General features: G+C 38.2%; 1 protein-coding gene across 7 annotated transcripts in view; it reads left to right on the top strand.

Moving 5' to 3' along the window:
- Positions 1 to 9,430, top strand: part of LOC100125464 (transducin-like enhancer protein 4) — a 43,700-nt gene extending 34,270 nt beyond the window's left edge. For all 7 annotated transcript variants that reach the window (XM_078952328.1, XM_078952330.1, XM_011478855.4 and 4 more), the window contains 6 exons: positions 46 to 295; positions 377 to 624; positions 3,102 to 3,249; positions 4,031 to 4,181; positions 5,058 to 5,134; positions 5,574 to 9,430. In XM_078952328.1, the coding sequence (XP_078808454.1) occupies positions 46 to 295; positions 377 to 624; positions 3,102 to 3,249; positions 4,031 to 4,181; positions 5,058 to 5,134; positions 5,574 to 5,681 (982 nt within the window). In that variant the 3' untranslated portion in view covers positions 5,682 to 9,430. The remainder of the gene's footprint in view (positions 1 to 45; positions 296 to 376; positions 625 to 3,101; positions 3,250 to 4,030; positions 4,182 to 5,057; positions 5,135 to 5,573) is intronic.
- The last annotated feature ends 1,532 nt before the right edge of the window (positions 9,431 to 10,962 follow it).

Below are 10,962 nucleotides of genomic sequence, written 5' to 3' on the forward strand. Positions count from 1 at the left end.
CCCCGATTGTTCTTAATTTCTGTCTCATCTTAACTGTTCTTCTAGAGCATACTCCTTTCACGTGAGCGCCGATGGACAAATGCAGCCTGTTCCTTTTCCTCCAGATGCACTGATCGGCCCAAACATCCCTCGCCACGCTCGACAGATCAATACTTTGAGCCACGGGGAGGTGGTGTGTGCGGTTACCATCAGTAACCCAACACGCCATGTCTACACTGGTGGCAAGGGTTGCGTGAAGGTGTGGGACATCAGTCACCCAGGAAACAAGACCCCCGTTTCCCAGCTGGACTGCCTTGTGAGTGCAACCCAAAACCATGACGTTAACTCCTGTAAGTTCAAGAGCTGTCTCAGACGGTTCTTTTCTCTGTAACATCAGAACAGAGATAACTACATACGGTCCTGCCGCCTTCTTCCGGATGGACGGACTCTCATCGTTGGGGGAGAGGCGAGCACCTTGTCAATCTGGGATTTGGCTACCCCGACTCCTCGGATCAAAGCAGAACTGACATCGTCAGCACCGGCATGTTATGCTTTGGCCATCAGCCCTGACTCCAAAGTCTGCTTTTCCTGCTGTTCTGATGGAAACATTGCCGTTTGGGATCTCCACAACCAGACTCTGGTTAGGTAGGTCAATGGGGGAAAAGAGTTTGTTCTCATCATCCATATTGATCAGACTGACACAGAAACAAACATTAAAGTTCCACTCCAATCCAGATCTTTTGATGCATTGTAAAAGCATTCACAGTGGTCTTTTAATTGTGATTGTGCCATTTTTAGTCAAAATAAAAAACCTGGAACATAGTTTGTGCAAAACAGCAGGATTCATTAGCAATTCACCTCTGAGTTATGAGCTAGGGCTGTTGGTGCAGAGTTAACCTGCCTTAGTTTACACGCAGTCCAGCTATCTTATAGCCCCTTACAACCCAAATCTAACATTAGCAGTGCAGCAAAAATGGCGAGCAATATTGGAGCTATCCAGCCGTACAGTTTTGATCCAGATGCCAGCTCAGACGAGGAAAACAAAGACGTACATAGATCTATTTTTCTGCAAGTGGATGCATCAGAATGGAGCAGAGCAGGGAGCTTGTGGTCCGCCAACTGTAGCAGGTGCGTCACTGCTACAGGCTTTTTCAAACTGCATTGTTTCGTTTAATTCCCAACAATTTGGAAAAGAAATACTCAGAAACCCTGTTTTAATCTTGATTTTCTTTATATTTGTCCTCCATCATGAGGAAAAATGCTGCAAAAACATGTTAAAAACACATTTTTTTATGGGAGTGGATGATCTCAGTGTTCCGGGATCTCAGCCTGCAGAAGGATCCCCAGATATTGTAGAGGATATATTGTTTAGGAAACATACTGGTAAATACAATCTGCCCAAAGATTGCTGGAGGTAAGCTTGTTACTGACCAATCAGCGCCATTAGCTGGGTTAGTGTCAATTTTAATTGAGTTGAACCGTGGCTCTTTTTTGGCTTTAGACATAAAAAAAACAAATAATATAATAACTGGGATGTCTGTATGCGCCAGATCAGTCTATTCTTTTTCATATTGACTGTCATTTGATATAGCACCAAGTCCGGTGGATTTTCAGAGGTGCTTCTCTTCTCTTTGATTTTTGTGGGCAAAATTGAATACTGTCCCCTATGGAAATCAATAATAGTGGGGGGAAAGAAGTACATTAGATGTGATGGGGTGCTGCTTTTATGTATTATGTTCCTGAAGCACTGCATGCTGGCTGGAAATGACTGGAAAACAACACCTGGTCATGTGACACTAAAAGCTTGAGGGAGCTGTCAGACTGGGTTTGGAAGGGAACCACCTTTGTTGTGACACCATCTCTTCTCTCGTTTTTTAGGTCTCAGTGACCTCCATGTTATGTGATACAGTGCATGTCTGTCCATTACAGTTACATCTCCAAAATATGCTTTAACTGACCAAATTTCCATGCCTTTCGCCTAAATGCTGCTGTTGCGACAATTTCCTTGGAAAGTTCAAGATTGTTTCCCATTGTTGTTTATCGGAAATATATGATGAACCTCTGAGATCTTCATGTGCATGTCCGCTCATCCTTCTGGCAGTAAAGGACCAAAACCCCAGAACCAAACCTCTTTTGTATTATGCATCTTGTTTGTGGAATTTTTTAAATATATCTAAAAAAAAAAGACATGTTTTGATTCAGCTTACAATGAAATATGTTTTTAGGTTTTGCAAATCTAACTGTTTTCATAGGTATATTTGTATTTTAATGAATATTTTATTTTTCAAATGGAACAGATAAAACTGCTGATCGGTTTTACAATTGAATTTAGTCAATATTAATGTTTTTTAATGATGTATTTAAAAAAAACATGACATCAAATTAAAAATGAAAAAGAAATCAAAGCATTTTTAGCATAATTTCTTATCATATCAGTTGGGTATTATTTTTTTGCATATTTCAGTAACAAACTGTCTTATGTTGGTTTTCTGCAGATCTTCTTGCTTTTATTCTAACAAATAATACTTATATTTAATAGGTATCAAATTTTAAAGGATTTTTAACTAAAGACAGCAGTTAATCCATGATTCTATTTTATTTGTCTAAAAATTAAATATGCGATGTTTACCCCTTAAAGAAAAGAATTGGATGATAAAACCTTAAAGACCCACCTAGAGAATGGTGTTTCTGGTGTTATTGCAGTGTTTTTATGATGATGGAAGAAATATATTAAGAAAATTAAGCTTTCTTTATGTAAACTGTTGTGAATCAGGAGCAGAAGAAAAAGATGCAGTTGGAAAAAGAGCTTATTTGAGGTGTGGAAAACACACTGGGTGGGCCACAAGCTTCCTGCTCAGCTCCATTCTGATGCATCCACTTGTAGACAAATGCATCCACATATGTTTCCCCCCGTCTGAGCTAGCATCTGGATCTAAACTGGATGACTGGACAGCTCCAATATTGCTCTCCATTTTTTTGCACTGGTTAGGATGGGGGTTTACGGCGCTGTAAGCAAGTGGGAGCGTGTAAACAGAGAGCTCTCAGTAACAATATTTAATATTAATAATTTCCTTTTTTTAAATATTTGGAATCAAATGGGGCTTTGTTTTGTATTTTCTCAGGCAGTTCCAGGGCCACACTGATGGAGCCAGCTGTATAGACATCTCCAACGACGGCACCAAGCTCTGGACCGGAGGTCTAGACAACACGGTCCGGTCCTGGGATCTGAGGGAGGGTCGGCAGCTTCAGCAACATGACTTCACCTCCCAGGTGGATAAAAGCAAATCATTTTTATAAACCTAATCATGTTATTACTTGATGTGTCTCCCAGTGAATTTCCAAATGTTCAAATCAATGGTTTGTAGTAGTGAGATATTTCCTTACTTTCCTACTGTTTGCTTATATTTTATGATCAAAAAGCTGCCTGACATCCAGATTTCTCTGACTCTGATTTAGTGGTTAAGTTAAAGTGTCTGGCTGATCAAAAAATGCGCATCGCAGGACAACTCACTGCCATTTGCAGCTTGTGTGATTACTGTCTCGGCTTTTGATTTATTGCAGTAATTTGCAACTTCAGTTCAGAGCATTTAGCCCACACTAAAGGCCACCCCAAGCTTTTAGATTTTTAAAAAAAAATCTTTTTGCAATCTTTCCTCACATACTTTTAACACTAATAATACTTGCAGCTAGAATTCATCCTTTTCCGGTGAGACGAAAAGTAGCAATAATAGACCATTACTGCAATTTTCCTGAACAGGCCCATTTCACAGCCTCCGTGTGCACACGAGGACAGGAGTGTGCATTAAAGACAGTTCATGGGGCGCAGAGTTGACAGGGAGATGTGACTGATAAACCCCCTTTTTCTTCAGCTTTAGCAAATTTATACCCACAAATTTCAAAGGGGAAATAAATACCACTGACTTTAGTAGGTTTGTCAAGCCATGAAGGGTTCACAGGAGAGCTTTTTTTAAGGTTAAGCATGTGGGAAAAAAATGTTTTTAGGTAGGAGGTTTGAGTAAATGACAGTGTAAATCACACTGGTGTTCGGCAGATCTTCTCGCTGGGATATTGTCCGACGGGTGAGTGGTTGGCAGTGGGGATGGAGAACAGTAACGTGGAGGTTCTGCACGTCACCAAACCTGACAAGTATCAGCTCCACCTGCATGAAAGCTGCGTGCTGTCACTCAGATTTGCTCACTGTGGTAAGAATCCAGCATTTTATAAAGTGGCGTTGTGTGATAATGTGATCTTTGCGCTTCAGTGCTGAACACACATTTAGAGTAAAAAGAAGCAGCGTTGTTCAGACCCGTGAGAGTGTTTGATATTTCTTCTACAAGTCCTTTTGTATCAATAACTCTTTTCTAACAGCAAGTATGACATTCAGGAAAACTTAACTTAATCTGTTAGTCAATATTGTAAGCCATTTTTAAGAAAGCCAACTGTAGTCCTTGTTAGGGTTTTATGTACATATCAGTGAATGACATTTTAAATATAAATAGTCAAAAACTAACACTGGAAGTTGAGTTATTCCAGCTTTAACTCAAAATTTAGTGATCAATGGGTACAATCTTCTTTTCATTCTGACCAGCCTTTAACTTTTGTTGTAAAAGTTTTCTGATCTCTAATCATTTTTATATCATTTGGTATTTTATTCTGAAAAGGACTTCCTTCTATGCTAAAAAAGACTGTCCAAAATTAGTGTTTCTGTTTGGTATTTTCGCATTTTTATTGACAAAACTTCTTCAGTCTGTGGTTAAAAAACAGAGTTTCTACATTTATACTGTAAATACTTTTATTTTAGGTCCATTTTTGGATTTGCAGAAGAATTGTTTTTTAAGGTCTAAGCTGTACTGAAACATTTTTGGGTACTGGTGCCTGGAACATCACCAGACCTCAAGACACCTGCACCATGTGTGCTCATGTTGTTGTAATCTTTGATTTGTGTAGCTTTGTGACACCAATCTTGCGTTGACATCTAGTCTCAAGATGTCTGGAGAAAAAACAAAACAAAATGATAAAACTGATTTATCAACAGAAATCAAAATTTCAGATTCTTAAACTGCTTTTTTTGTCTCCAGGCAAGTGGTTTGTGAGCACAGGGAAGGACAATCTGCTCAACGCTTGGAGAACCCCATATGGAGCCAGCATATTCCAGGTTAGTGTGAAAGAGCATTCAAAAGGCATAAAATGACCTATCAGCAGCTGACAGCTCAGGACTGCACTGTACATTTACCTGGAGCTTCACTGAGAATCTGTAAGAAAGATGTCTAACACTTTTTTTCTTCTTCTCTCAAATAAAGTGGTTGTGTGAGCAAGGTCAGCAAAAAGGTTAAATTGTACATTATTGAAAAATATGTAAGGGTAGAAGTGCTGAAATCTAAAAGCTTTCATTCCCAGAGTGACTTTACTGTTCATCACTGGCTGAATTTTCAGCAATCAGTCTCAGAACTGAAGTGCAGGGAGAGTGGGTTCGGATTAGAGGAGATAATTAATTATTCCAATTTTCCGGTGAACACTTTTCTGTCAGAATAAAGGCTCTTAGCTGTGTGGTTTTTTTTTCCTGCGCTGAGACGTGTCTTTTATTCCCCTCACAGTCAAAGGAGTCATCCTCAGTGCTGAGCTGCGACATCTCTATTGATGATAAGTACATTGTGACGGGCTCAGGAGACAAAAAAGCAACAGTCTACGAGGTCATCTATTAAAGAGAGCTGAGGGGAACTACGAGGTCATCCTTGCCTCGGTGCCAGACATCGCCGTCATCCGTGCACACTTTTTCTTTAGTGTATATAACATTGGAGAGGAACAAACCAAACCACCTTCTTGGACTGTCATCTTTTGACTTCTTGTCCGGCTGTTAAAGAACAAATGGAACTAAGCACAGAGATTTTTTTATTTTTTCTGAAGTGGCTTTTACTAGTCGTGAGGATGTGTGAGTGTCCATCTGCACTGAGTCTGGAGAGCTCGAAAAACATTCCCAACATAACATTTTACCACAAACGTGTGGTTCTTTTTTTTGTTCTTCCTTTTTGTACATGTAAACTTTCAGCTGTGATACAAGTAATGACGCATTTGCCTATATACTCTGTATATATATATCTGGAGGTTTGGACATGTAGGTAAACCAGGGGGCTAAACCTGTACAACTTCAAAACATCATACTTAAAAAAACTTGGCAAAAAAAAAAGAAACTAACAAGAATTCAAATGTTGATTCCCTCTGTTTTATACCATCTTAAGCTCTAACAGTTACAGTTTTACAAGTTGTCCATTAAGTTTCCTCTGAACTGTTTACATTTTAGCATATAGTTTATTTGTGTAATTGGATTTTAAAAGATGTTTTGAGCAATTTAAAGACCCACTCTGATAAAACATTGTGTTTTTAACATATTGTTGTGGCATTTTCTGCTGATGGAGGACATATATTTAGAAAATTAAGCTCAAAATTGCATTTCTGAGTTTTTTGTTGTTGTTCATATCTGGATGTTTTTTTTTCTTTTTTAATTTTGGTCAAAAAAAGCATCATCATAATTAAAAGACCACTTGAAACACTTTTACAATAGATCATATGACTATCAGAGTGGGTCTTAAAGGTGTGGCTCATGTTAATTCGCATTAAAAAATTAAAAATCTTAGAGAGGAATCAGTTAGAAACCTTTTTGAGGTTAAAATCTAACACAAAAATATTTTTTTTTGTCCTTTTTTTTTGCATATTTTCCTTTTATTTTATGCTGTTCTGGAAATAATCCCAAAATGTTTTTCTTTTTGTTTTTACATATGAATTTCAAAGTGTTTGCAAGTAAAATGCTGCTTGTAAATCTCTGAAAAGTTTCTCTAATCCCCTAAAAATGTGGCGAAATAATGAAATCTAAAAGGCAGTTCAAACACGTCAAAAACACAATGATTGCCAATAGAAATGACATCAGTTACATCTCTAAATATTGTATTATGACATGCCTCACATCTGTTCAAATAGGCCTGTCTATTGTAGCTCATTTCTGTCTAATATGTTCCTGTTTTTTATTTGATCCGATCACAATTTCATGTTTGGTGATGGTTGATGGTTCCTCCTGCCTCATACGTTGGCATGATCTAGAATATATTCAGACCGCACACATTTGGTTTGCTTAAAGTCAACCAGAGTTCGTTTTCCCCAATAATCCGGAACAAATTTTCAGTCTGAATAGACCCAAGCGGACCCTGGTCCAGGACCAGGAACCGCTCTCTGACCTATTTTTGTAGGTGGTCCTGGTTCGTTTCCAATCGGCCTGAGCTTCGGTTTGCTCTGAGATTCCTCAGTCTGAATACAATCCATCCTCAGAGCGCAACAACTGAACCTAAATGGCCACCGTAGCCGACGTTAACGGTGTGGCAACAAATGAGCTGCGGACAAATGTAAACACAAATGTCTTGTTATCGAACAGAAAAAAGTTTCCAACTGTTTATTTGTTAGACAATTTATTTTAACAGAGATGAAAACGTCTCTAACATCCTTTTCTGTGTCTCATAACACGCCATGGGCCCGACGGGCACTACTGTGATGTCATCCTGAAAGCTACCTTGTAGTTTCTTTTACAGAATTCTCTTAAAAAAACAACATAACACCACAACAATGAGACACAGCAACTCATTGAAATGTGGTCAGATGAATTCAGGCTCATAAAAACAATTTTTAACATGACACACATTGCTTCTCACCGTCTTCCCGACAATCTATATGGCATAGACACTTATTATTGTACCGCCCTAGCCGTCTTCCTGCCTGTAACTGTCCTGCAGCATGTCTCACCCCCTCACAGACCAAAAAAGCGAATAAAAAGTTTTGAGCCTGACGTTGATACAGATGTTCAAAACTTGTGAGCAAAATATTAAGTTAGAATGGCTTAAAAGTGCAGGACTTCCATAATTTCTGCCTCTAGTTGCTTTGCCCTGTCCTCGCAATTCCTGACCAACGAGTGAAGAGATCTTTAGTCACATGGTTTTGCTTACAAGCTTCGGTTAAAATCCGGAAAGTCCCCTTGACAGTAGTCTAAACACAGACTAGATGCAAGGTTCAGGACCAAGTTACCGGTTTCCCCAGGTTTTCCCAGTCTGTGTCTCCATGTTCAACAACAAATGGAAATTAAATGGAGACAAAATAAAATAGTGCAATTATCTGCAGTTTTTGTTTGTTATGTTGAACTTTTGAAGCACAAATGTCCCAAACTTATCACCTGTGTGAAAGTTATGCACTCGGATTACTGTCAGTCACAGTTCAGCTTCTTCAAGAAGTCATGTTCATGATTTTTTTTGCTCAATCTCAATCCTTGAAGCTGAATTAAGCTCATTTTAAGACTGTCAACCTAAAGAAAAAAAAATATTGTGGCAAAAGATGTTTTGTGCAGCCTTTATGTAATGGTCTGTGCTAGACCTGAGGAAAGTGAAAACACTGCCACCAAGCCGTGAAATGAAACCGGAGTAAAACAAACCGTGTCCACATATTAAAAGTAAATATTACAAGTGGTTTTATTGGTAACAAGTGAAGACAAACAGCTGTGAACTATTTAAATGGCATAACCTGCACCTAACTTGTTAGATTTGGTGGTTGCTCTGTTTTCATTGTTTGAAATCTAAATATCAAGATCATTCCAATTCAAACTTCCAAACTGAATTCTTAACATTTAAACCCCCTGAGATTAATTAGAACAAATAAGGAATGAGTTGCATTTTTTATTTAAATTTTTGTTTTGTTTCCTTAATCCATTCTTCCTCACCATCATTTCCTCCTACATAATTTAACACCGTTGCTTTTATCCCTCTTTGTTAAGTGTTTCAGGTGTGACCCCAGAGTGTGTGAAAATGTGTGTGTTTGTATTGTGTATGATGCTGTTGCACCCGATCAAACACAATACCCTCAATGTCGTCACTACTGATAGCCTTTGACCTCAGATCAGCCTCTCAGATTGGACTCCTCTGAATGGTCACCGGCCTTGCCCCGACAGATTTCAGTAAAACTAATTTGTTAGTGTTTGGAGGTCAGTGTCCTCAATTTTCTGTTGGAACTTCTGGGTTTTCATCTGAAAACAAGGGACCAGAGATAGAGCTTTGGTTTACCATGGATTTACTTCTGTTGGCTTGTCGGAACGCTCTGGCACTTTTTCTCTCTGTCAGTCGGGCTGTGCCAGAGTCTGTCTGGCCCATAAACGTCACCTTTTTTAGTTGTTGTGCCATCCTCACAGGTGATACATTGGTCCTTATATCACTTCCAGGTGACATAAGATAAAGAGTAAACTCCGCCCCCTGTTGTAAACATATACACTGTAAAAAGAATGTATCTGTGGAGCCAGGGACGGCGCACAGTCCGCCCCTGTGTCGCTACAGAGATGGCCCAGAGTAAAGCCTTGACAACAAATAGTGATAAATTGCTACAATGGGTGCAACCATTTAAATAAAAATAAAAACTACCAAGTTTAAAAGGACAACCTTTGACATTTATTTTAAAGACCAAGAATATCATCCATTTCATTTGTTTTAGTTTGTGCCAATGATGTTTTATTTGAGTCAACAACAAGGACTAAATGGTTCTTTCCGTTTCCATGCTAGTAAAATGCACTAATAATGGCTACAGATGAATAGGCTTAATTTAGTTGCAACTCATTCTTGCATGTAAACATCTCACTTTCCCACTTCTCACAAATACAAATATTTAAGTCTGTATTTTGACAAATTTCAAAGTGAAGAAAAAAAAATTGTATTTCAGGTCAAGAATTAAATTTTCAATCAAACCTTTGTTTTCAGATCACGGTCACAGAAACTAACAACAGTTGTTTCTTTGAAATCCCCAGTCATCTATCTTTTTTTAAGTGTACCTATTATTTCAAAGTCTTAATTTTCAAATTAAGTTTTTCAGGGATAAAAGGAGAGAATTCCCTGCAAGTATACGTTCTGTTTATGACTGCTCCTAATCTGCAGAAAGTCCATTTCTATGATATGAGTTTAAGAGGTTTCAATGTTGGACAGCAGTATTTTCCATTCTGGTTATTGTAACAGTTTGAAGAAACAGTTTCAAGCAGAAGAAACTAGTTCAGAATGAAAAGATTTTTTAGTTATTTTTTTGCCATCCACACAGTGTACTTTTGATATGTCTTAAAGGTGCTTTTTTCACATTGTTTGCCTTATGTTGTCTGTTCGTTTTTGTTTTTAAGGGGGGAATTCTTGCAGTCATTTTTCAGTTTAAATAGTCATTTATTCATGTTTACTGCCACTATTCTCTCTGCTGCTGCCTGACTCATAAATACCAATGATACCCTTTCAATATGTATTCAATACGCTTCAATGTCCAGTCAGAAGACATGGAATTCACTTTTGTTTGCACTCAAGCTCCTGTAAAGAGTAAAAGCCTGAATGTTTATTGTCTACTTTGATTGTTACGAATGACATTACCTCACACAACAATGATGTTACTAATGATGTATAAAGCAGGTAGTTTGACTGAGCTCATGAAGGTATTATAACTTGTAAACATGTAATTATTTGAGCCTTCAGCAGAAAGAAACTCCTTGTTGCCAGTTCAGCTTTTTCATTCAGTACAAAATGCCTTTGCTCATTTTTCTAGTCTGTGATTGATTTTATTAAATTACTGTGTGGAGTATTTTGTCTGAGTCCTGTTTACTGTACAGTCCAATTACTGTAATTTTTAAGTATCGGGTCATTGTGTTTGAATTATTTATACTTTTATGGTTTTAATGAGTAAAAAAACAACGACAGGCTGACCCAGTTAAAAGAGCGAGATTAAAAAGATATAGAAGAGAAAGGCAGATTGGTGGTTTATAACAGAAAAAAGAATACTTTGCAGCTGGAAAAAGTCAGTTTTAATGACAACTTTCCATTCTGGGGCTTCTCTGTGCATCAAAGAATTACCCTTGAACTCCAGTCTCCTGCAAATAGGTTCCCTGCAGGCCATCGCGCAGCAAGCATGGAGACCATCAAGGCCACGTGTCAAACATCC

The sequence above is a fragment of the Oryzias latipes genome, chromosome 9 (genome assembly GCF_053564925.1).
Source record: "Oryzias latipes strain Hd-rR chromosome 9, Olatipes_Hd-rR_3.1".
Classification (NCBI taxonomy): domain Eukaryota; kingdom Metazoa; phylum Chordata; class Actinopteri; order Beloniformes; family Adrianichthyidae; genus Oryzias; species Oryzias latipes.